Raw genomic sequence first — 25,529 nt, forward strand, 5'->3', positions numbered from 1 at the left:
TAGAGGCTAGTATAAAGTCCGGGCGAGGGATGATGGTGGCTTGGATGAGGATGAGTAGTGAAGATGGTTTCATGAGAAGTGGTCTGTTCTTGATATTTATTTTAAAGAATGTAGAGCCAACAAGATATTTTTACTGACTAGATGTAGGATGAAAGAATGGAGTCAAGATTGATTCCAAGGTTTTAGGGTAGAGCAACTAGAGGAATGAATTTGCCACTTACTGAGATGGTAAAGATGGCAAGAGGGATAAGATATTTTTTGGAAGTGGAGGGGAAGGTCAGGAGTTGAGTTTTAGTCATGTGGAGTTTAGATGCCCAGTGAATATCTAAATGGAGATGACAGGTAGACAATTAGATATATGAGACCAAAGCTCAAGAGAGACATCCAGAGAGATATATTTGCGAGTCTTCAGTTGAGACTCTTCTTAAAGCTATGAGATTGTGTGTGATCATCTTAGCAGTGTTTTTGGAAAGAGTTGAGAAATGGTCCAAGTACTGAACCTGTGAGCATTTCAACATTAAGAGATTGGGATGATGAGAATAACCAGCCAAGACAGATAGATAGGAGGAAAAGTAGGAGAAGGTGACATCCTGGAAGCCAAGGGAAGATAATGTTTTCTAGACCAATTCACATGCATCTGTGCACATGTGCGCATGCGCGGGCACACACCCACACACACACACAAGTGCTTGCACATGCACACCACGTATCATATATGAAGACAGAATAATCAAGGGTACCAGCTACTTTTCTTCACTGATTACCATAGTCTCTACTTGCAGGAAAATTTAATTGGGAAGCCTCATTATTAAATAAGGTCACTTGATGGGTGTGGAATCAGAATAAGGGAGGTTCATTGGGTCACTTCATTGGCTGGTGTAATTAAGCTATGATAACACGAAGCTCCATCCCCATCGTGGGGTGTACTTGCTCCTTAGGCAACATATGGTACTGTGACATATGGCTTGTGTCACAGAACCATTTCCTTTGGACACATGGCCAAAGTTTTCCCAAGGGAGCTGCTTTTTCTAAGCTTCCACCCCTCCAGGAGGCAGAGTCTTTCTTTAGATATGTTAATGTACCTCATCTTGTTTCCATTAAGTCTTATCCTCAGAGTTCTTAAAGTTTTTTGGGAAGGGGTCATTATTTCCTTTGATTAAAATGTAGACTTTCTACCTAGAAAAATATATATATAAATTCTCAAAATTTTATGTACAGTTTCACAAGTCCATGAACCCAGCTTAAGAACTCCTACTTTAGGCTGACCTGTCTCTGATTTGTTGACTCACTCATTGAAGGTTAACTTATTCCCTTCTTTCAAAGCCCTCTTTCTTATACACTGGAATAGTACTGCCACTTACCAGTTACAAAGCTGGTCTTAGGATCTACACCATAGAACTTCTATGTGAAATTGTTTAATAACGAAATAGTTCTGTTACTTTAATAAGTGAAACTTCTTGTCTAGAAGGGTGGTAGACTGTCATGCCATATGCCTCCCTGTACACATTGCTTCATAGTGAAGTTCTAGTGTGTGCATATACAATAACACAAATGTGTAAAGCTCGTGCTAGCCAGTTCTGAAATTCAGCCTTTAGTAGGGGTGAGTGAGTCTTACTATAAGATGCTGCTGCTTAAACAATTAAGAATATATATATATAATTAAAGTTTGGCAGAAATAGAGGAAGATTCAAAATATTTGCTTGAAGGGTGAAAAAAAAGCTGCCCAGAATATTAAGAGCAATACCCTTCTGAACTTCACAGAAAGTGTCATGAGAGTGTCAGTGATTAGAACTGATCAGATATTTGGCTGTCCTTTTCAACCAGAAGATGGATTTGAACCAGATTACCACATCCACTGTTTAGTTTTGAAGAGAAAGAAAAAAAAAAGCCAATTATTTGTCTCTGTTCAAAGGCTTTTTTTGTATTGTAGATCCCTGAAAGGCTGATAGAGAAGCCAGCCTTTCACATTCATTAAGGTTAGCCCTGAAACTGTTGAATTTGATCTCTTCCATTTGCCATCTGGATACAGTAGAGAAAAAGCTATTCTGCGTTGGGTTGCTGGACACCATCCAGAAAATAATATGTCAGGGGCATCAAAGGCTTGAGGCACTTGGTCCAGTCTGTCTAATGATCACAGGCAGGGCCTGCTCTCCAGTTTTGTAGTATGTTTTATTTTTGCAGTGACAATATATATCCCAGTAAAATAGATCACAAGGGTTACTGCCAACCTGTCAAACTATGATTCTTCCATCATACACTTCAAAAAAGGGCCAGATTTTAATTGGGCGAGGCTTGATTTCCAAACGGAGGAAGCTCCGTCTCATCACAGTCTCTACCCTTCGTTGGGGAGAGCACTTAACGCAAAGGGGATTCTAACTCCTAGATTGTTTCATCCTACACCCAAATGCCAAATTTAAAGTCTCCTTAAAATTAACCTCATTTAAAGCTGTGTTCCTTACCCTCTTTAGAAGTAGGCCCAGTATCTGGCCAGCTAATGACCATGCTGGCAGCTCTCCAGGAATCTGACAACCACATCTCATTATTCACACCAACTGGAGCCAATTGTGGCTGAACTTTTTTCTTCTTCTTTTTCTTCTGTTATTTAAAAATGTGGATAGGAAGCAACAGCAAGCAATGGCATGGGTTCCTCTGGGATTGGAGAGGAGCCTAGCAAAATAGGACCTGTGTGTCAGGGAGCGTATGGCTATGTTTTAAGGTAGCTGCAGGCCGTCTAACTCTAAGCTCTGATAAAGCAAGCTTTAGTTTAGGTCTTTGCAGGATGTGCTTAGAGATGAATTTATAGCTTCTGCAGTAGGTAAAATTGTAGGGCAATTGCCATCTTGTCTCTTACACTGAGAAGGGGTGACAAGAAGAGTTGCCAAGCCCTAACCGTGGACAGCACTTTTCTTTGTGGACAAGATTGGTCGCCAAGCTGACACTAAATACTGGGTCAACTCCCAAGTCTCCCATGCTGACCTCAGGAGCTAGAGAGGCCCTGGCTGGGTTCTGGCCAGTTTGCTAAGTGGGGTGTTGTGGGCAGCAGCACTCTGGTTTTGGTTCCTTGTTCAAGTTATCTGGTAGATACAAAGTTACTACTTTTCCTGCTCCAAACTGGTACTGTCCATGTTTCTTTCCATCCTGTCATTCAGGGACTTTACTCTCAGAATATTTCTGTTCTTCTTTTCTCCCTTCAGATCTGGTATTGAGAGCAGCAAGCAGTTCTCCTACATTAAGTGAAACAAATAAAATCTCCATACCATAAATCAAGGAAAGCAGTGTTGATGACTCTGAGCTGCATTATCCCTGCTAAGCTTTGAGCACCTGCTCCCAGCATCTGTTTGGCCCCTCCCAGGCAGGCCTGTCCCTTCCTGTAGTTGGTGACTTGTTTTTCCTGTAGTGTTTACCTGCTCTCAGATCCCCTCCCTGGCTTAAAAACAAACAAACAAACAAACAAACAAACAACTGGAAAGGCTGTGATGTCAAGTCACTATTAGAGCCAGACTTCCTGGCCTTGCCAACCCTATCCAGTTACTTAACCCGTCTGTGCCTTAGTCACCTTACCTGTATAATGGGGCTAGTCAGAGCGCCTGCCATGGTGGTGTTACAGGTTTGGTGTGACAGTTAAGAGAGGACTATGAAGGAAAGAGGCTGGCACAGCAGAGTGCTCAATATATATTTCCTACTGTTGTTATTGTTATCATTATTTGATGTAGGTTAGTATGACTGGATTTCATCATTTTTTACCTCAATCAAGTTATTTAGCATGTTGAGGCCTTTATTATTCATTGTCAACGACAAGATTTTGAGTTCTGCTAAAAGAACTTCTGGGATTAGCAACCAGGAAAGATTGGAGCCAGGGAGATCCTTCAGATCCTGTTGCTGCCCTGCTGGCTTTGCAGCTGCACCAGAGCATAGGGTGTGGGAAGAGCTGAGAGGCCCCATCCCCTGCTGGAAGACAAGCTCCAGGAGTGCAGAGATTCCATCTTTTTGTTCACCCTCATCTTCCCAGCTTCTAGGATGGTGCCTGGCTTCTCAAGATGGCGATTCCTCATCTTCAGTCATCAACTTGATCTTGGCTCAGCCTCCACAGACTCCCATGATTTTTTTTTTAAAGACATTTATTGTGTCCTTTAAAAAGAATTATTATCTGTCTAGATCCCTTCTTAGTTTTAAAGAATACCCTTTGTGTAAACTTTGGTGGGCACAGTGGCAGTGAGAATTAAAATACTGTTTTATTTTCAACTTAGCATGAGCCTAATGCCCCAATGTGTAGCTCTGGTAAACTTGATTAGGCCCAAGACTCTACCTAAATCCGAACCCAAAATTTGGGATGTGAATTACCAGCTGCCTGAGATAAAGGGTGCAAGAGATCAACTTGAAAGTTTGGGATCCAGACCTGGCTCCAAGGCAGGCTTATGGGGATGACAGAAAGGGCAAGATTCATCTGGTAACAAATCTGACCCAGTCACGATTCTTGAAGCTGGTCATTTCAACGAGCAATTCTCTGATCCAAGTGGGGAACAAGAATAGGGAAAGAAAGGAGGCTCCCCTTCCAGTGAGCACTACCTGTCATGGCAGAAAAAAGTTGGAAACTGCCGCTATGGGGTAAGACCCCATTTAGCCAGTAAGATTAGAAAAGTGGGACCCCAAACTGGAGAAAGCAGATAGGTTAAAATACAAACAATACAGTGTAGTTTTGTGGAAATCAAAGGAGAATATTTTAAAGGATGATAATGAGGAGTGTCAGTTGGTAGATTCAGAGAGACCATTGGAGAACAAGACAGAAGAGGCTGTTGGATTGAAGGAGTAAGAGACCATTATTAGTTTTAGAAAAGCTTTAGTAACTTGGTGGGTGAGAAACCAGATTATAGGGAGTTAAAGTAGTGGTGGTGATATAGGGTTCTTCTGGCAATATTTAGGAAGAGTACGAAAGGGAGAAATAACTCAGGTAGGACTAGACTTCTTTATATTCCTACACAATGTGTAAAGAGATGACGATTTAAAATGGAAGAAAGTAAAAGAAAACTTGATGGAGAAATAGTCCTAAGAACACGGGAGGATAAATAGCACTGTGGGAAAGGGTTAGTCTCAAGGGATTTTTCTCTCTAAAACGAAAGAGGAGAGAAGATGGTTATCTACATGGAAGTGCTTGGTGGTGCAGAGTAGCGAAGGTGATACTACATACTGAACTCAGTAAAGAAGAACTGGGGTCATCTGATAAGAGGAGGGAAGCTCCTGGGGCTTAAGTAGACTAGAGAATTAAAATTAGCTCTAAATAAAATGAATCAGTGAATTAGCTGGGCATGGCATAATAGCCACTGCACTGCAGAGTTCTCAAGGGCAGGGATTCTGTTTTATTACTCTTGTATCCCTACTGCTTAACAGTGTTTGGTCCAGGGTTAGTGCTCAATAAATATTTGAATGGATGGATGGATGGATAAATGGATGATCTGTTATCTGGATGTGCTTATGAAAGTTTATTTTAGTTGAATTAAACTACTCCTGACCCCTAATAAGGGCCTAGGTGAAATCAAATATAATCATTAAACTAAGCTCATAACTGTTTGCAATTTAGAAACAGGACTTAATAGATGGAACCTTTTCTGCAAGTCCCCATTTTTTTGTGTTGGGTTTTCCTAGGGTAAGGGAATGGCAGTGGTGATTTTATTTTGCAATACTGGATGAAAGGGTGAGTTGTTAGATCTAGCACACACTATTCTGCTGCTTGTAGCTCTGGAATTTGGCCCAAATTCAGAAACGGTCATATTTGGGACCATGTTTGCAGCTTCAGTGGCCCCCAGAGAACCTGCACCTTCCTGATTTTGCCTCCTCATCTGATTGTTCCAGTAACTTAGGTGGTTCAGATATCCCTACTTAAAACTAGCATGTGTGTTAGAGATGCTTGGAACCCATGTTAGGAATCCTGTACCAGAGGTAATAAGTGAAGATCAAGATATCTCAGATTTAATGGCTTGTGCCTTTACTTTAGTAAAAGACTGAAGAGAAAGGAAGACACGGACAGACATTGCTTGAAAAAGAAAAGAAGAAAGACTTACAGTCTTTTATTTTTCTATGAGAATAAGGAAGAAACTGGTGATGACACTCAATTATTCAATAATTAGATATGGGGCACCTGTGGTAGGCAGAGGCCTCCTTAAGATGAGACTAAAATGTAAAATGTAACTTATTCACTGGGAAAATTGTTTCAGTAACCTTTATAAAAAAAATAACATGGGCTTGTTTTGATTTTACTTTTATGAACTAATATTCCAAATTGATTATTTCCTGATAGAGGGAAGTTGGAATGATTCTGATACTAAAACCTACATTTCTCCTCAACATTGCCAGTTAACATTAGGAGTTTGCTGTTTCGTTACAACCGGGGACACTAGGAGGACCAAAGCATTTTCCTCCATGTTGCTTTCGGTTGTTAGGCACTGTCACAGTGGAAGCCCTGGCCCCTTGAACCATAGCAGCAGCAGGTGAGCAGAGGAGGAACTAGATTTCAAAATATTTTGTTTTCAGAGGTTATTTGATGGGTTGAAGTCATCACACAACATCTGAGGTTGATTTTGAGATTCTTAATTTATCCTTTTTAAAGATTCAGATTAAAAAACATAAACAAATTTCCACTCAGTTTTCCCGTAAACCCCATCCCTTAACTCAACTCAAAACATCCTGATCCTGCAGTGTTCTGCTGTGTTCCTGCCCCAGCCGAATTAGGCAGGCCCCTGGGTGCCTGGTGGGGGGCATGCAGTGCTTGTCTTCCAGAAGAAGGAAGTAGCACTATATTGTAGGTTAGACACACTCTTCCTAAGGGCAGAACTGGTCAAAAATCGAATTGCATTCATGCATGAGCTCCCTGTATACTTGTGAATGCCTTTTAACATCACCTTGTTAAAATAAAATGTCAGGAAATTAACACACAAAAGCCACTCTGAACCTTGAGGTATGATTGCTTTTATTCTAAGGAGAATTGAACAGTTTTATAAGGGGTTCATAGAAATAGTTTTTCCATACATTTTATTCTAAGAGTATTTTATTGTAGATTCTACTAAACTTATGATACTTTAAGAATTTGGAAAAGTGTTCTAATTGTAGATATTGTTGACTAAAAGATGCCTGGCATTTATATAGGTAACCTAGGAAGGGATCATTTGAAAATGTCCTGCTAGTCTTAAAAATATCCTTTCTTATTCTCTTCCCTGGGGTTACTGAGTGCCTGGGAACCTACGACCAGGCTTCCAGCTCTTGCATTCTGTAAGTTGCATATAATTAGTATTCATTTCTACTTTGTTAATGTATGTGTATTAAACCTCCACCCTGTTGATGTTAGGAATGTGAGGAAACATGTATCTTGCCCTTGAGGATTTCACTGGCTGGTGAGGCAGAAGAGGGAGAACAAAGCAATGCAGGTACTTCCAGGAGCAAATAACTCAAGTTACCTTGGGAGGGTGGAGAAGACTTCTTAAATGTGGTGATGTCTGAACTGGGTCTTAAAATATAAATTGAAATCTGTCAGGTGAAGACAGGCACACCAGGCAGAGAGAAGTGAATGTGCAAAGGGTTAGAATTTAGAAAGAATATGGCTTCTTCAGGTAACTAAAAGGAATATACAATTCATGGAGTAGACTGGTAGGAGAAAAAGGCTGAAAAAAGTACACTTGAGTCTTGTTAACTCTGCAGTGCTGATGAGGTATGGATCAGCAAAAAATGTAAAATTGCCAGAAACATGAGAGAACTTGCAAAATACTTTGTTATGTAAATCATCTGATAGATCATTGGGCTATATTTTTCTGCAGCAGTGCTTTAAAAAACTGTCATCAAGATGGAAGATTTAAAAACTATATATATGTATGTATTATACTTTAATATAACTCAAGTGCTGCCATTTCAACTGCATCATTTTTACCCAGTTGGTGTTCTGCCTGTCCACACAAAACAGCTCTGTTTCACTTGGTGCGTACATTTCTCCCTCTTCACTGTTTGATGGTTATGGCACAAGCATTTGCAATTACTTTCTCAGTAACTATGATTATTTGATTGTAATATAAAAAAGAGTCAGTGTTATTTTTCAGAAAAATGTCTGAGAGTTTATCAATTGAGGCAATTTGTAGTGTCACTTGTGGTACCATTTATTTAATCATTAATAATTAGTCAGTGTATAGTAATTTGTCATCTAAGTGGATGAAAAATCATGTTCTACTTTCAAGATGTACTTTCAAACCATCTGATTGAAATTGTTGAATATAAGAGCAATATTCTATTATTTACACTAATTATTTTACCCTACTAATGTTTAGTCATAGAGGAGAATTATGTACAATATAAAAAATTTCCAATTGGAGCGAGTTAAAGTGCATTTAAAATCATTACAATTTGAGTGTGAGTGCTAATTTTGTGGTAAAGTTGAGGAAAATTAATCATTTTTGACTCAAGGTATGTTTACAAAAATAGAATACACCCATGTAAGCACATAAAATAAATAAAAATAAAATTAGAGTTGAAAGTTTATTGAAAAACAGTGTTACTGCAAAAGGAACATGATGAATATTCATTGGTGAATAAAGGCAGGGTTTTGAAGTTGGAAATCAAACTAAAATCTAAAAGAGAATAATTATTTTGGTTTATAAATTCACAACTTGGTTAGCACAAAAATGCACAAATACCAAGTGAAATAACTGGAATTAGAGAAATAAAATTATGATGCCACATTACCTTATAAATGAGATAAATGTTTTTTCCATTTATTCAGCAGTAAATGATGATACAACTTAAAGCAAAATGAAAAAGTGTCATCAATTTGTGTAAACAATTAGAAAAGGCCAGGCCTTCTTAATTAAAAAAATATTCTTGAATTTTATTAGGCACAATGAGACAACTGCCTAAGGAATGTAGAGTCATTTTACACACACACACAAACACACACACACACACAGAGTGAGTGCAAATCAGAATTATGATGTTTCCATTAAACATGAATAGGAAATTGAATGTAGGGTGGGGAAATTTTAGAGGAAAAGCTAAGTACTCAATTGTGCAAAATTCTAGGGTTTGTTGACAAGTGTGAAGAATTGAAAACCCTGAAACGTCCTCAGTCCTGACACTTCTTTGACAACACTGTCTCTGCATCTACATGTAGATTACCAGCTTTTTCAGAATTGTGTAAGAGGCCCAAAGATGTGATGTGCAGGAAATTAATGTGGCATGTCAAAAATGTTTTGGACTGTTTGTTCTCCAACATTATGGGCTATCATCGAGCGCTTTCAGAGATTACTCAAATAACCTTTCAAATATAAAGAGGGATAGTAAGGGGGAGGGTATAGCTCAGTGGCAGAGTGCATGCTTAGCATGCACTAGGTCCTAGGTTCAATCCCCAGTGCCTCCATCAAAAAAATAAATAAACCTAATTACCTCCCCCTGCAGGAAAAAAAAAAAAAAGGTGGGGGATAGTAAATTAATGATCAGCTGACACTAGTTTCCAAATGTGAATTTTTCCCTTTTCTTCCCCAAGTTTATTACAAACCATTATAAGAATTCTTTCTAAAGACCCTCAAAGAAAAATTATAGGCATGTTTTCTTAGTTTATAAAAGTAAAAGAAATAGTTCACTGTTTATTAGCTAAGAAAACCTATATCTCAGAACCATTTGGGCTGGGATAACTATGCCCAAAAATAATCTCTTAAGGTTTCAAAGGAAAAAAAAGAACTTTCAGAGGAGAACACTAGGTCGTGGCAGTTCAAATAGTGCACGTCATACTATTTCATCAGAAAAATGGTACCCAGTCAATATTTTTTTTACCAAAGGAAGCCGTATTTGCTAAGTGTAAATTTACATTTTTCTGAGTGATTACAGCATAGTGAAAACTGTAAAGCTACTCCTTAAACAGAAGGAATAAATGGAGCAAAGCCAACTATGTACAGTGATTTTATGGAATTAGTGCAAATGTGATCCCAGAACTCTGATTTTCCCAGAACAAAGGAACAGCAACTTGGTCTATGGGTACATCCCTGCAGTTGATGCTAGCTGTTTATTGGACGTGATCTACCCAGCAATGCTTCCCACACCTCAGCACCACTGTCTATGTATGTGTGGTCATGGTTCGGCCAGTCGTGACAGTCAGTGCAGAATGCTTGTATTCCACTTAGCCTTGCCCCAGCATGGGCCTGTACAGCTCTGGAGAAGCTCAGTTGCCTGGCAGATTACAGGTCCTGAAGGCTCACCATATCAGCGTACAACATTAGCCAAGTGTATCCCCTAAAGCTGCTGTAACTGAGTGCCACAAACCAGATGGCTTAAAACAGCAGGAATTTACTCTCTTGCATTTCTGGTGGCTAGGAGCCTGAAATCAAAGTGTCAGCCGGGCCATGCTCTTCTGCAGGGACTCTAGTGGAGACTCCTTCCTTGACTCTTTCTAGATTCTGTAACTCCTTGCAAAGTTTGGCATTTGCTGACTTGTAGCTGCACCTCTCTGGCCTCTGCCGCTATCTTCACACGGCCTTTTGCCCTCTGTGTCTCTGTGTGTCTTCTCTCCTTGTAGAGACACCAGTCATTGGATTTACAGCCCACTCTGATCCAGCGTGAGCTCATCCTCACTGATTACAACTGCAAGGACTCTGTTTCCAAGGAAGGTCAAAGTCACAGTCTGAGGGTCTAGGTAGACAGGAGTTTTGGGGGGACACAGTCAACCCATTACACCCAGCAATGGCAATGCTGTTAATTTAATCTGACCCAGAGTACTGTCAGTTGAGATGCCAATATTTTTTGTGTGTTGGGCTTTAAATCATAGAACATACTAAAGATTACTCTTGCGGTTTGAGTTGAGTATGATATTGGCCCTAGTGCTAGGATGAAGAATGAAAAGTGGCATGTTATAAAATATTAAATATAAAACACTAACCCGAAATTTCTTATAGGACTTCTCAGTTGTTTCTCATTCATGGAGAAACTTGCTCCTCCCAGGTCTCAGTAATCTGTATGTGTGTGAAGTCAGATTATGAAGGATTTTCTACACAAACCTGAGGGGCTTGGACTTGACTGTAGGAAAGGAAGAACCAGTGGAGATTCATTACTTTAAGAAGACAGTTCAGGTGGTGGTATGGAAGATAAAAAAGTCAGAAACTATTGAAACGGCACAGGTGAGATGACTGGCGATTAGACTATATTGATGGAGAGGGAGAAGTGAAATTTTATTGGATAATATCCCTGAAGATTTAGCAATTAATTACATGTTAATAATCATAGCTACTTTTTTCCATCTTACTTAAGATACAGTTGACATATTATAAGTGTAAGATGTACAACATAGTGACTTGTTACCCGTATATATTGTGAAATGGTTACCACAGTGAATTAGTTAATACATCCACCACCTCATATAATTATATATATATATATATTTTTTGGTGGTGAGAACATTTAAAATCAATCATAGCTGATATTTAGGGAGTGCTTTCTATGTGTCAGGCACTATTCTAAGCACTTTTTATGTACTAATATATTTAATTCTTACAATGATCCTAATGAAGTAATACTATTAAAATTTTGATTTCAGATGAAGCAACTGAGGCACAAATACTTGCCAGAGATCTAGTAATTGGAGGAGCCAGGATTTTAACCCACAGAATCCGGTGAGGGAAATGAAGGAATCAGGGATGACTCCTGTGGTTAGGAGACTGAGTGAATGGTTCTGTCATTAGCCAGGATTGAAAATACAGAACAGTAGGTTTGGGGAGAATTGACTGGAAGGTCACAAGTCAGTAGATTCCATTTTGGATGTGTCACTAAGTTTGAAGAGCTGCTGGTGGGAAGTCCAAATGGCCATGTCCCATAGATAGTTAATAGTAAGTACTAGAAATAATATTTGGTGTTCAAATTTGTCTTTTCTCAAAAAGGCAATACTGTTTTACTGTATACAATATGTAGCTGCAGTAAAACGCGAAAAATTGATGATATTGTCTTCGAGCTTTAAAAAACTCAATGGGTGCTTTCATCAGAGTGAAAAGTCTTTGTGATAGTTTATTCTCATGTCCTCTTCATATTGTTAGGTAAATAACTATCTTGCCTGGAACTCTGTGACATTTTTTAGCTAAGCAGATAGAGGAGAGGAATTCATTCATTGTGATTTGTGCTCACCGATCATAAGTGAATTTACTTCATTACAGACTCCCCTTACACTCTCACCCTTTGCGCCACACATTCCTCCAAATACACCCCTGCCTTGCTCTAACCACGGGGCATTCCAGTTCAAACCCAGCAGTTTATGGGAACTGCTTTTGTTGAAATCATTAAAGAAAGAAAGGCCTGTGAATTCTCTTTCCAAAGCCCTGCCTGTTTTCTGTGTCATTTCAGTCTCATTAATCAGCATTGCAACAAAGTAGACATGGTGCTGTGTATTTTACTGTCCCCAGCACAGCAGCTTCTGCGTCTCTGCCCCCAGGCCGACGCATTGGGGAAAAAGAGAGAGGGAAACCATCAATCTTCCCAGTTGCACATGTCAGCGGTGATTCCTTCGCGCTTCCTGTTGGCTGTCTCTCTCACCACCTGTGTTTAGAATTAGCACTGAAGCTGCTGCCCAGATGAATAAGAACCACTGTCCCTGTCACCTGCCCTGGTACGGGCCACCACTTCTAAATGAAAACAAGACGTACATAGGGCAGTTATCATTACTGTGAGCGGTGCAACAGAGAGGGTCACACGTCCCCCTAGAAGTTCATCATGACATAAAATTAAAGCAGATTTTAGGTCATTCATTTCAGGAGGCAGCATCATTTATTGAATCAGAGGGGTAAAAGCCATTAATTTCTTGAGCGCCTTGCTGTATCTCAGTCTCCCCCTGAAGTGTATAGAGCTGAATTTGATCTACTTGTGTTCAAATACCGACTCCACTATTTACTAGCTTTGCAGTACTCACCGAATCCCTCAGCACCTCAGCCTCCTCATCTGTAAAACAGAGATGATGGTACTACCTACCTCATGGTACTACCTTTTTGTGAGGATTAAATGAGATAATGCATTCATAGCCCTTGCTAGAGTAGTTTGCACACAGTGAGCACTCAATAAATGTTAGCCATTATTATTGTTAACCTCATTGTTCGCATAATAAAACTGAGGTTCAGAGAGATTAAATAATTTGTGCAAGCTACCAAGAGATGTAGAGGGAATTTGAACCTAGCACTCTCTGATTCCCAAAACTCATTTCTGTTCTGTTAACCTGTATTGTTTCATTCTCATTCCAGCTTACAAATAACTTAGTATGTGAGCTTAATAAGTCACTTGACTTTATTCACATCTTTATTTCCCATTATGTAAAATGAAAATAATGATAACTGAGGTTCCTGTTAGAATGAGACTCTTGTAATTACATGTCAACTAGTATAATCAGGCTATATAGAAAAACTAGGCATATTTTAAAAATTTGGCCACTGAAAATGTTCATGCCCTTGAAAAAAAAAGTTAAATAGTACAAAAGTGTCAAAAAGGTAGTCATTGTGAATTCCCATTCATTATTATTACTAGTTATTATTATTACTCCCATTTTATAGATGAGATTCTGTGACTTGTACAAGGAAACACAGCTAGTGTGTGCAGAGCTGGCATTGGAGTTGTTGTTCTGACACCAGATTTGGGCCTCTTCACCTCTTCTCTGTGTGCTCAGTACTTAACATTCTTCTTAGCTGTTGCATAGTATTCCTTCATATAATAATAAAACCACTATTTAATTAATATTTTCCCTACTAATGGACATTTAGTTGTTTTTGTTATGAAATAATCATGTGGGGAATGCCTTGTATCCTTACATTCTCATGTTTCTGTAGGACCAATTTCTGTATGTTGGATGTTTGGGTCAAAATATTTAAACACTTAAAATTTTGACCTCCATAAATGGTCAGATAACTTACTCCATGCCAGGGACTAAGCACTTTACACTAGTAAACTCATCACAACCCCTCCACCCCGTCTACCCTGTGAGGTTGGTATATTATTATCTTCATTTTGTAGATGCTCAAGGCTGTACAAGGAATAGAACCAGGACTTCAACCCAGGCAACCTACCCCTAGAGCCTGCTTCTTAACCATGGTCAATAACCAGACAAGTTATCCTAGTCATATTTGACTGCTTGACTTTGTGAATTTTCTAATTTATTCTAAAGTTGACTTAACAGTATGAGCTGATGAGAAGGTTCTGATCAAATATTGTTGAAACAACCACAGCCCTGGGGATTATATCTGTTTACAGGTCAGATGATGAGAAAGGGAGCCTTGGGTCACTGGAAAATGAGACTTCTTCCTCCTAGTTGTGGTTAGGACAGCCAAAGAAATTCTTTATTTTGAGTGAACTATCTGTATTCCAGGAAAATAACTTTAGAATTTTTTTTTCTCTGTTAGCATTGTTAGTACCTTGTAAAAAAATTCACACTTTATCACTCTCAAAGGTTCAGAACACTTGTAGTCATGGAGTTACTTCATATGTCATGCAGAAGAATTTCTGGCATCTTGGCCTCAATTAGCCAAGGCCACCTGTCGTTAGTCCGGGTCTTAGTCAGCCAACCCAGCTGACCATGAGACCTGCCTACGGCTGCTTGAGTGTTGAATTCAGACTCTCTGATAGGGATTGGAGGGTGCTGGAGAGTTTGCCACCCAGGAAAATGGGTAGAAAAGAACATTCTATGCAAAGATAATTTTGTTTCCTTCCTATTGCAATTCTTATGTCAAAACCTTCTTAGTGGGATTATTTTCTTGGCAAAGTCTGGGATACGTGTGCTTCCTGAATCTCTGAGCCTTAAGGATTTATGGAACCGGGCATTGCCAAGTAAGTTTACTAACTTGGAAGATGGTGTGCTTACTTGTCCCAGGTGTCTTTTCTCACCAATGTAGAGGCTCTAACCACACCTTCATAATCTCTTTACCTTCTTAATCTGCTGACCTTCTTGTCATATTAGAACTGCCTAAAGCCAGAGGGGCCTCTGACCATGTATAAATAAATGTTCAGGGATTTTATTACCTTGAAATGTAAATTATAAGCAAGTGAACCTTTCATATTTTTACAGTCTATTTGTGTGTTCGTGTGTGTATATGCGTATTTCCATGTTTCTGACCCGGTTGGCAGTTTTGGAGAATAATTATGTAGTAGTTGGCTTGGAACAGTGGTTTTTCAATCGTGACCACACGTTAGAATCACCTGGGGAGACTTTAAGAAATCCTGATGCTCACACCAAACCCGAAACTGATTAAATCAGAATCTCTGAGAATGGGACCCAAACTCCCAGATAATCACTGTGCAGCCAAGATTGAGAACTGTTGGCTTAGAAGGTATCTTCTATCTTTTATTCATGGTGTTTTCATCTGTACCTCATTATGTGTGGTTGAAGTGAATTTAAAGAATAAGTGTTGGTGCCCCCAAAACCCCTGTCAAACTTGAGCAGGCATCAGAATCACCTGGAAGGCTTGTTGGAGCATGGATTACATAAATCTTCTCATTTCTTCTCCTGGGGTAAAGCCTTCCTTTAGAATTTCTGAGTCAGTAGTTCTGAGTTGGGGCCCAGGAATCTGCATTCCTAACGAGGTCCTGTTACGGTGATGTTGCTGGTGGAGGGACACCCTGTAAGAACCTCTGCTTCCGCCTTCCTTCCTCCTTCCTTCTCTGCTCTTTCTTCCCATAGTAGTGGCCAAGGCGACTGCCCCCAGGACAGTCCTCATACTCACAATATCAGTGTTAGGAAAGCTAGTGTTGCAAGAGGGAGCTTCCATGTGTTGCCCCGCCTCCAAGTAATCATAAATCTAATTTTCAAAGTCTATGTGCAAATACAACCTGCCCTTCTTACCAGATTGCTCCCTGTAAGCCCTTTCTGCTTGAAAATCAGAGCCACCACTGGGTAGGTGGTTTTCTAGTGTCCCCGAATGTAACTTGGACTTCACTTTCCCACAGAAACAATTTTATGAATGGGGTTTAGGTGCAGCTGAAATGGTGCTGTTAGAACCATTCTTCAGAAATACTGTGGGTTCAGTGAGGCTTCGGTGGGCTGCCTTCCAGGAGCTTCACTGCCATCTAAAGAACTGAGTTTCTGAGTTTCAGAAAACCAATTTTCAAATGAACTCTTAGGCCATAACTTATTTAGGAACTCCCTATAACTGGAACATTTGATTCATTTTGTATAGTTATTTTGCCCTTTACATGGAGCCAGAGAACGTGGGGTTGGGGTGGGAGGTTTGTCATTTGTTCCACCAACATTTATTAGATGCTCACAATGTACCTGACAGTGCCATATACTGGGGATATAAAGATGAAAAAGACAGCCCCTGCCCTGGAGAGCTCGTATTCTGGGTGAGAAAATATTTACTAAGCAAATAAGAAAATATTTACCAAGTAACCAACGTGATATGTGCAATAATGAACTGATGAAAGAGGGATCTGTTCTGCTTGGAGAGAGAGACTGTGTGTATGTGTGTGTGTACGTGTGTGTGTGTACATGGGTGTGTGTTTGGTAGGGAGAAGGTATGTTTAAGAGCTTTAGAATCAGGGAGAGATTGTTAGGGCTTGAAGACCTTGAAGGCCATGGGGAGTTCTCCAGGCAGGGAAGGGGCTGAGGAACGTCCAGGATGAGGGAACAGTCTGAGTGCTGAGGGGATGAGTTGTATGAAAAAAGGCAAATAACAAGGTCAGCTCCTCATGGAGGATGATGGAGGACCACTGGGAAGGGAATTGAGTGTCACATAAAATTTGAGTGAGAAACGAGAAGAGTTATGCTTAGAGCTAAGTCTCTATGTGTGGTATTTGCATTTTTATCCCAGGCTTTTTTTTTTTTTTGAGAACTTTCTTCTGTGTATTTCCCACTACTCTGAAAAAGAACATTTTTTTTCAACAAAATATTAATATTTTGAAAAGGTACTGAATCAAGTTGTTTGCAAAGCTCTGCTCTAGGAAGCTCGCAGGGGGCCACCTCCTGGGGATTCCTCCCCACCTCCGCCGTTACCCCTACACCAAGCTTTTCTTGGACTCTTTTCTGTATTAGGCTTGTCTGGTAAGAATATTACATTGGAAAAAGGGCACATAACTAAAAAAGAGAAGTTTAAATACCAGTCTAATCTACTTCTCACACATTTAGTAACAGCCAGAGGGACTAGGTGTGAAGAGTCAAATCTCTCAGCTGCTGTGAAAGGACAGCTGTTCTCAGACAATCACCCAAGGGTGGGCCATCAGGCGGGCATTGATGTGGCTGTGTGATTGGTGATCATGGGTAGGATGAGCCTTTATTTGGCCACAAAAGGGCATGATGAAATCCTATCTTCCCAGTATGATCTAACACTTTAAGATCAATGTTCAAATTTTCTTATGAGGAAAAACTAACATTTTCTTAAGCATTTCAGATCATTGTTTATACTTTAAAATTTTTAGTACTTCTTGAGCTCTTGCCTGTATTTACTATTCCATTCAATATAAAAATAAATTATGTAATGGTGGTTAAGATATTTATGTCAAGAATTTGCTCTTGGCTGATTTAGTTTAGCAAGCAGTATTACATTAGAAACTAAAAGTATTTCTCACTACGTATATGTTATAATTACTGACGTTGTGTTTAGATAATATATTAATCTAGTTTTAGTCACTTTTCCAATAAAAACTAAAAGGACTTGCCAGTTTATTCTGTACCTACATATAACCCTTGCATTTAAACATAGCTTAGCTGCCCCGAGGTGACAGTGCAATCTTTCCTGGGAGCCACAGTCCCCAGATTTTATATTTTATCACCTCTGTCTGTTGGTGAGATATTCACTGAGGTACTGTTGGATATGTAAGCAAGAAGACAGAAAAGAAAGACCTGAAGAAAACAAACCCAAAGAGATGTTGAGGTATTAAAGAAGAAGAAAAAAAAGTGATAAACACACAAAAGTGTCATGGTTTGGTGGGCGGAGCTGTGGAGGTCTGGATTCTGGTCCCAGCTGCACCACCAGCTGTGTGCCTTAGCCTTTCAGGAAACATCTCTGTGGCACACCTTCCCCTTTTGAGTAGCGTGTGTGTGGAGGGGAGACCTGATGCAGCCCAGTGTGAAGGAAGGAGACAGAACTCAGAGTCCAGTGGTGAGACTGCTATCCAGATCTGACCACCTGCCTGTCATCTTGTGCAGGTTACTGAACCTCACAGTGTCCTTCTCTGGAAAGCAAGGCCAATAATTCCTGCCTCCATCACATGAGATGAGGTACATGCAAGTGCCCAGGAATGTTTCAGATAGCTAAAGTTCAGCCTCAGAAGGAAAATACATCTGCAGAAACATTCAGTCACATGGTGGAAGGACAGCACAGTACACGGAGGGAAAAGACATGCATGGCTCTTAAAATGTGGTGGTGGCTTAAATAAGTGTAGAAAACTTTTTTTTTAAAAATTTAGTTTATTATTTTTAAACTATTTCCCTGGCCTAGCAATACATATTAAGTGCCCTTATGGAACTCACAGTCTGATGGGTTAGTCACACCTTTCTCTTTTCTTCTTTTTAAAAAATGATTTTTTTCTTGCAGTTTTAATTGTTGGCCTACATATTACTTCTTGTTTGAGGGTGACATAAGACCTGTCTTCTCTTACATTGAATTAATATTCACTCTATGGATTCCCAGGTCTAAGCATCTGGTTTCATTTCTACTTAGTTTTTTTTTTTTTTTTTTTCATTTCTACCGGGTTTTTTTTCTTGGTGCTGAGTCAGCATTTTCTCACCGACCCAGGACTCTCTGTTCTTTCTGGAAGAAGGAGCTGACTGTGGCAGAACAATGCTGAGCTGTGGCCAAAGAAAGCTTCAGAGAAGCACCTGGATCCTCCCAGCTAGGGCCAAAGTGCTGTTTTTCTATGCCGGGTCTCCTACGTTTCAGTTCTTAAATCACTAATGGGTGGTAGAGACATTTTCAAGAAAATGTTGAAGATATATGTGAGGTGACTAGGGTTGAAATGGTAGGGTGACATACGTGATAGAATTGAGAAACACAGAGAGCTAAGCAATGAGAGTCTTAAGTTGAAATTTTTATTTATATACAATTAGAAGAATAAATTAGACATGCAGAAAGAGATTTTCAACCCAATTAGTTGATAATGTTGTCGATTACTTTTTTATCACAATCTGTGATAACATGCCTTTCATTGAACCAATTAGACATAGTGGTTGTTCAGCCAAGTTTTTGGTTCACCGTTGACTACAGCTAAAACAGGTGTGATGAATGCACAGTGGATGTTATAGCTGGACACAGGAAGGACTTAGTAAAAAGAATCTTGAAATCTTTAGTTGGTGTCTTTGGTTCCCATCACTGTACCAAAGCTGAAAGTGTTTCAAAGACAGCCTTCTTTTGATGTATTTTATTCGCTTGAGATTAAAATCAGAAGCTTCCTTTGGTTAATCACAAAACTTATCTTTTACCGTAATTAGCCACTTGGGATTTTTCAGTGTTTTTTGGGTGCAGTAATTGAAATTACTGTGATTATGAATTTTGGATAGGCTCAGTACCTTACGTCAGGAATGCTTTTAGCTACGTTTTTCAGATTGGTAAGTTTGTTCTCCCTTTGATTCCAACACCTACCGTCTCCTCTGGAATATATCAAATCCCAGGGCTGATACTGCCCATTGGTAATGCTGATTCTGTTACAAACAAGCCAATTCATGTATTGATTGGAAGTGGCATTTGTTAAAGAAGTACACCTGAAATAAAAATGAAGACCTACTTCATAAAATGCTCCTTTTTTAGCCTCTGTGCACTGCGATGGGATTGAAGGTTGACGCTCCAGACTTCCCCATGAGTGAATGCCTGTGGGCTGGTCTTGAAGCTGTTTTCTTTGTGGTTTGCCTCCTGTCCACTGGGAAGCCCATGCTCCTTTCATTTTCATTCTTTTCCAACTCCAGTGCTTTTGAACACAGAACCCCCATCCTCCCACCACCCAAACTCCACATTCCAGCCCCATGATTTCATGGTACCAGGCGTATCTCCCCTGCCATGCCGTCAGGCTGCCTGCTGACTCTTGCAGGGGAACAGACGGGAACATAAACTCACCACAGAAGAGCAAGCCACTCTCTGTATATTTTTAAGACCAGGAATCCAGTTCTCATTTAGAGCCTGTATTTTTTTAATAGCTCCTTGAAAATTGAACAAAACATTTCTTGTTGCTCTTATTTCTTGATAACATCATTCCCTCTGCCTGGATGTATAGAATCACAGAAACTAGAGAATGAAAAAGACGTATTAGATCATGTCTAGTTCATTCCCACTGGTCACAATTCTTTTTTCCCACAGTCTGTCCTCTAGTGCTTTCCTCTTCTAGTTTTCTCAAGAATTCATTTCTCCATTTCTCCTGGGGAATAATTCCTTAGTTTGAACATGGCGGAATTTATGTGGAAATATTCATATTCTAGTCCTTATAATCCTTTACATGACCATAAACAGTTCCCTTTCATCCTAGGTCAAGCATTTCTGGATTTTTTTTTTCCTCTCTTCTATTTATTAAGTTCAGAGCTTGTTTTTCTGCTTTGCTTTCTCTCTTCATCAATCAGGCCCTAAAGCCCATTAATCATTTTTTTTTTAAACCTCAGTGAAAGCTCCTTTGCTTATTCCTATATCAGGAACCCAGGGCTGGTTTAGGTCCTAAGGTCCTAGAGGAAGCCTCATTGATATGTACTTATTCTATGCTAACTTTTCTCTCTCCCTCTCTCTACCCTCTCCACCCCCAACTCCCTGCCTCAGTTCTCAATTACAAACCGTTTTTAAAATAGTGTCTCTAAATTGTGATTTGGGGAGTTAGTCATTCGAAAGCCTCTTGTGTGTGTACGTGTGTACGTGTGTATGGTTTTAAGTGGTAAGATTATATTTGTTCTCAGTTACTTAGAGGACATTTTTCATATTGTCAGAGCCACAAATCTTTTCGGTCTCCTGAGTGGTTGGATCAAATACAATTCTGGGTCATGGAATTATGATGTAGCATTCTATTTTATGGCTGTCATCTCAGGAGCAGAGAGGACAACAAGCAAATATGGGGAAAATAGGCTGTATTTGTAGGATTTGAAATTCTTGGGGAAAGAGAAGGGCAAAGTAAGTAGCCTTGGCAGTCACATACCTAAAGTAGATTAGCTTTTAGGAGATAATGTTAGATATAATGTTAGATATAGATATATAAAATATAATATTAGGTTAAGACTTTAAAATGTCATTCTTTTCTTAATTTTAGCTTTATTGATGTATACTTGACAAAGAAAGTTAGAAGATATTTAAAGTGTACATAGACCATGATGATTTGATATACACTGTGAAAAGGTCCTCCTCCCACCTACTTAATTATTAACACAACCAACACTTCATGTGTTTATCTTTTTGTGTATCAGATATCTATGAGCATTTGAGTTCTACTCTCAGCAATTTTCAATTATACAATACAGTGTTATCAACTATAGTCATCATGTTTTACATTAAATCCTCATTGGTATGTGGTTTTCTAGATTGGAGGACCCAATATTATAAACATGTTGGTTTTCCCCAAAGCAATCTATGGACTCAGTATAATCCCAGTCACAAACCCCAAACAAGTTTTTTTTTTCCTCTTGCAACTTAAAAAGATGACTGTAAAACAGAATGAAAAGTGTAAAGTACCAAGGATGGGTTAGATACTCTTGAAGAAGAAGAAGAAGGTAGAAAGACTTGCTCTACCAGGTCCCAGGACTTAATAAGAAGGCAGCTGCACTTGATACTGGTCCAGACATAGACAAATAGACCAGTGAACCAATGAGGCAATAAAAAGACCCAGACGTGTAGAGATACTTGACTTATGCTGAAGTGGCATTCCAGAGCAGTGGGGAAAGACAGTCTTTTCAATAAATGGTTTTGGAGCAATTATGTAGCTATATAAGGGGAAAAAAGGGGAGAGAAAAATAAAGTGGATGCCTACCTCACACCATATGCAAAAAAGGACACAGACAAATGTAAAAACTAAAACTTTAAAGCATGCACATACATATGCTTTATATTTATGTACATGTATACATGAACTCAGGGTATTGAAAGATGTCTTCGATGGCAAAATCTGTAGTCAAAAATTATATATTTGGTAAAATTAAGAACATCTCTTCATCAAAAGATAACATAAAGGCAAATAGCCACACAATGAGAGAACACATTGGCCACACACGTAATTGACAAAAATATTAGGATCCAGAATATACAAAAATTCTTAAATCAATAAAAAGACAATCCAATCTGAGAAAAGCAGGCAAAGTAACTTGAATAGGCTCTCCACAGTTGAAGAAATAAAAATAGCTAATAACCATAAGAGTTCTCAACTTCTCTAATAAGTAATCAAAGAGATGCAACTAAACCATAAGGCAGTTCTACCTTCTATCACCAGTTAACTAAAAATAAAACTACTGGCAAAGTGTTGGTGAGGATGTAAAACAACAAGAATTTGTGGTATAAATTGTGAATTGCTACATACTTAGGAATAATTTAGCACACTGTAGTACAATTAGAGACACATATGCATACCTTATGACCCAGCAATTCTACTCCTAGCTATATACAGTACAGAAACTTGGCATTTAATACACAAGTATACATGTAAAAGAATTTTTTTTCTTTTTTTTTTTTGCAAATTTTCAGACTTATAGAAAAGTAGCAGGATAGTACACTGAAGTTTTAATAGATGGTAGCCAGTCAAAACACGGTAGCTAGTGGAAGGAGTGTGCATGAGCTTTGAAGTCAGTGATACCTGGCTTGAAGTTTCAATTCTACATACTAGTTGTGTGACCCAGGGCAATCTATTAAATCTGTGAGCCTCAGTTCTCGCATCTGCAAATGGAGGTAATCACATGCCTACCACACTGAGTATTATGAGGATTAAATACATTAATATGTATAAAACACTGAGCATACTAATGAAACTTACAAGCACCTGCAGAGCAAAGGAAACCAGAAATAAAACAAGAAGAAAACCTATGGAATGGGAGAAAATTTTTGCAAGTGAAACCGACAAAGGCTCGATCTCCAAAATATATAAGCAGCTCATACGACTCAATAAGAAAAAAATAAACAACCCAATCCAAAAATGGGCAGAAGACCTAAACAAGCAATTCTCCAAGGAAGACATACAAATGATCAAAAAGCACATGAAAAAATGCTCAATATCACTAATTATCAGAGAAATGCAAATCAAAACTACAATGAGGTATCACCTCACACCAGTCAGAATGGCCGTCATTCAAAAATCCAAAAATGACAAATGCTGGAGAGGCTGTGGAGAAAGGGGAACCCTCCTACACTGCTGGTGGGAATGCAGTTTGGTGCAGCCACTATGGAAAACAGTGTGGAGATTCCTCAAAAGACTAGGAATAGACTTACCATATGACCCAGGAATCCCACTCCTGGGCTTATATCCAGAAGGAAGTCTACTTCAGGATGACACCTGCACTCCAATGTTCATAGCAGCACTATTTACAATAGCCAAAACATGGAAACAGCCTAAATGTCCATCAATAGGTGACTGGATAAAGAAGAGGTGGTATATTTATACAATGGAATACTACTCAGCCATAAAAACTGACAACATAACGCCATTTGCAGCAACATGGATGCTCCTAGAGAATGTCATTCTAAGTGAAGTAAGCCAGAAAGAGAAAGAAAAATACCATATGAGATCACTCATATGTGGAATCTAAAGACTCATGGACAGAGAATACAGACTTGTGGTTACCAGGGGGGTAGAGGGTGGGAAGGGATAGACTGGGATTTCAAAATTGTAGAATAGATAAACAAGATTACACTGTATAGCACAGGGAAATATACACAAAATGTTATGATAAATCACAGAGGAAAAAATGTGACAATGAGTGTGTATATGTCCATGAATGACTGAAAAATTGTGCTGAACACTGGAATTTGACACATTGTAAAATGATTATAAATCAATAAAAAATGTTAAAAAAATAAATAAAACACTGAGCATAAATGCCTACAACATTGTAGTTGTGCAATAAATTATGGCTGTTACTAGTAATATTTTTATTGTTGCTGTTAAAAATGATAATGATTCATTTAATTTTTTCAGAAGCTTTTATTTAGAGCGCAGTTACTGATAGATATTCATTTTTGGCTTTTCACTATAGAATGCAAAATCATTCAAAGGAAAAGTAGCATTTTTCACCCTATATTAGGGACAGAAAATATTAAAAAAATTCTTTTTTGAACTCAAAGGCTTACAAATACAGAGGCATATTTTTTCTTCCCATTTCCTATTACAACTTTAATAATAGAAAGTGTAAACCAGTGGGAAAACATGACCATGACAAAAATGATTTTATACTTTAAAAAATTATGCAGAATTTAAAATGTCTTTTAAAGAAATTTAAAAAAAACTAAGTATGATTTTTATCAAAAGTATAAGAAAACTGAAGCATGAAAAATTAAATAACTTTATCAAGAAGTAATATTAGAAATAGAGTATAGGTTTCCTAATTTTTAGCCCAAGATCCTGCACACTAAATTATAATATTAGCAATTATTTTTAAAGGAAACTGAATTAACAGTAGTCTTTAGCCCTAATGCTATAGCCTTTATTTCCTTAACTACAAAATGAATGGAATTATGTGAGAAACCCTTGGGCCCCTTTAATCTCCAGTGAAATTTGATTCTGTGTCTGAAGTCTTTGTAACTGACCACCAGAACCATAGTCATCTTTTCCTCTTGGGAACTTCTGTCTTTACCCCACTATTTATCTTTCCAAACTGGTCACAATCATATTGTCACATTGTACTGTAACTTAACATTTTTGTAAGCATATCCTCTGTCTCCAATTAGATTGCATCTTCTTGGAGATACAGACATTTTCTTATGTGCCTTTGTATTTGTAAGCTTTCGAGTGCAAAAAGAATTTTTTTTAATATCATTTTCTGTCTCCTCATAGCACCTAACATAGTGCTTTGCATAGAGTAGGAACAATATAAATGCATAAGGATGAAGATTGTCAGATAGGAGTTAAAAAAAATAAGACAACAATCATAGCTATGGTAACACTGGCATAGGATTCATGGATTCTGCTTCAAAAGCATTATGTTTGTTTTCCTTTGTTCCAGAAAGATGCCACGAAGAGAATATTCTCTGGCATTCAGCCTACAGGAATTCCCCACCTTGGCAATTACCTGGGAGCTATTGAGAGCTGGGTGAGATTACAGGATGAGCATGGCTCTGTGCTGTACAGCATCGTTGACCTACACTCCATCACTGTCCCCCAAGACCCAGCCTTCCTCCGGCAGAGCATCTTGGACATGACTGCTGCTCTTCTTGCCTGCGGCATAAACCCAGAGAAGTGCATCCTTTTCCAACAATCTCAGGTCAGCTTCTCAGATTAGAACTGTGAAAACTTCCATTTTCAGATTATTTGAGGAATAATTTGAATAGTTTATATAGCTCCTGTTTGTGATTTTTAAAAAATCGTTCAAGGGTGATTTCATCAAATGTGAATGTTTCATTTTAATGTTTTCCCTGTATTCATATCACCGAGTATCATTATAATGCAATAGT

General features: G+C 38.8%; 1 protein-coding gene across 4 annotated transcripts in view; it reads left to right on the forward strand.

Moving 5' to 3' along the window:
• Positions 1-25,529, forward strand: part of WARS2 (tryptophanyl tRNA synthetase 2, mitochondrial) — an 86,326-nt gene that overhangs the window by 13,404 nt on the left and 47,393 nt on the right. For 2 of the 4 annotated variants that reach the window (XM_006216139.4, XM_072967899.1), the window contains exon 2: positions 25,082-25,339. The exons of 1 other annotated variant lie outside the window; for it this stretch is intronic. In XM_006216139.4, coding sequence (XP_006216201.1) covers positions 25,082-25,339 — 258 coding nt within the window. Of the gene's footprint in view, positions 1-20,968; positions 21,057-25,081; positions 25,340-25,529 lie in introns of those variants that run through there. One more of the 4 variants, XM_072967898.1, reaches the window with a different exon arrangement.

This window comes from Vicugna pacos, chromosome 9 (assembly GCF_048564905.1).
Source record: "Vicugna pacos chromosome 9, VicPac4, whole genome shotgun sequence".
Taxonomy (NCBI): Eukaryota; Metazoa; Chordata; class Mammalia; order Artiodactyla; family Camelidae; genus Vicugna; species Vicugna pacos.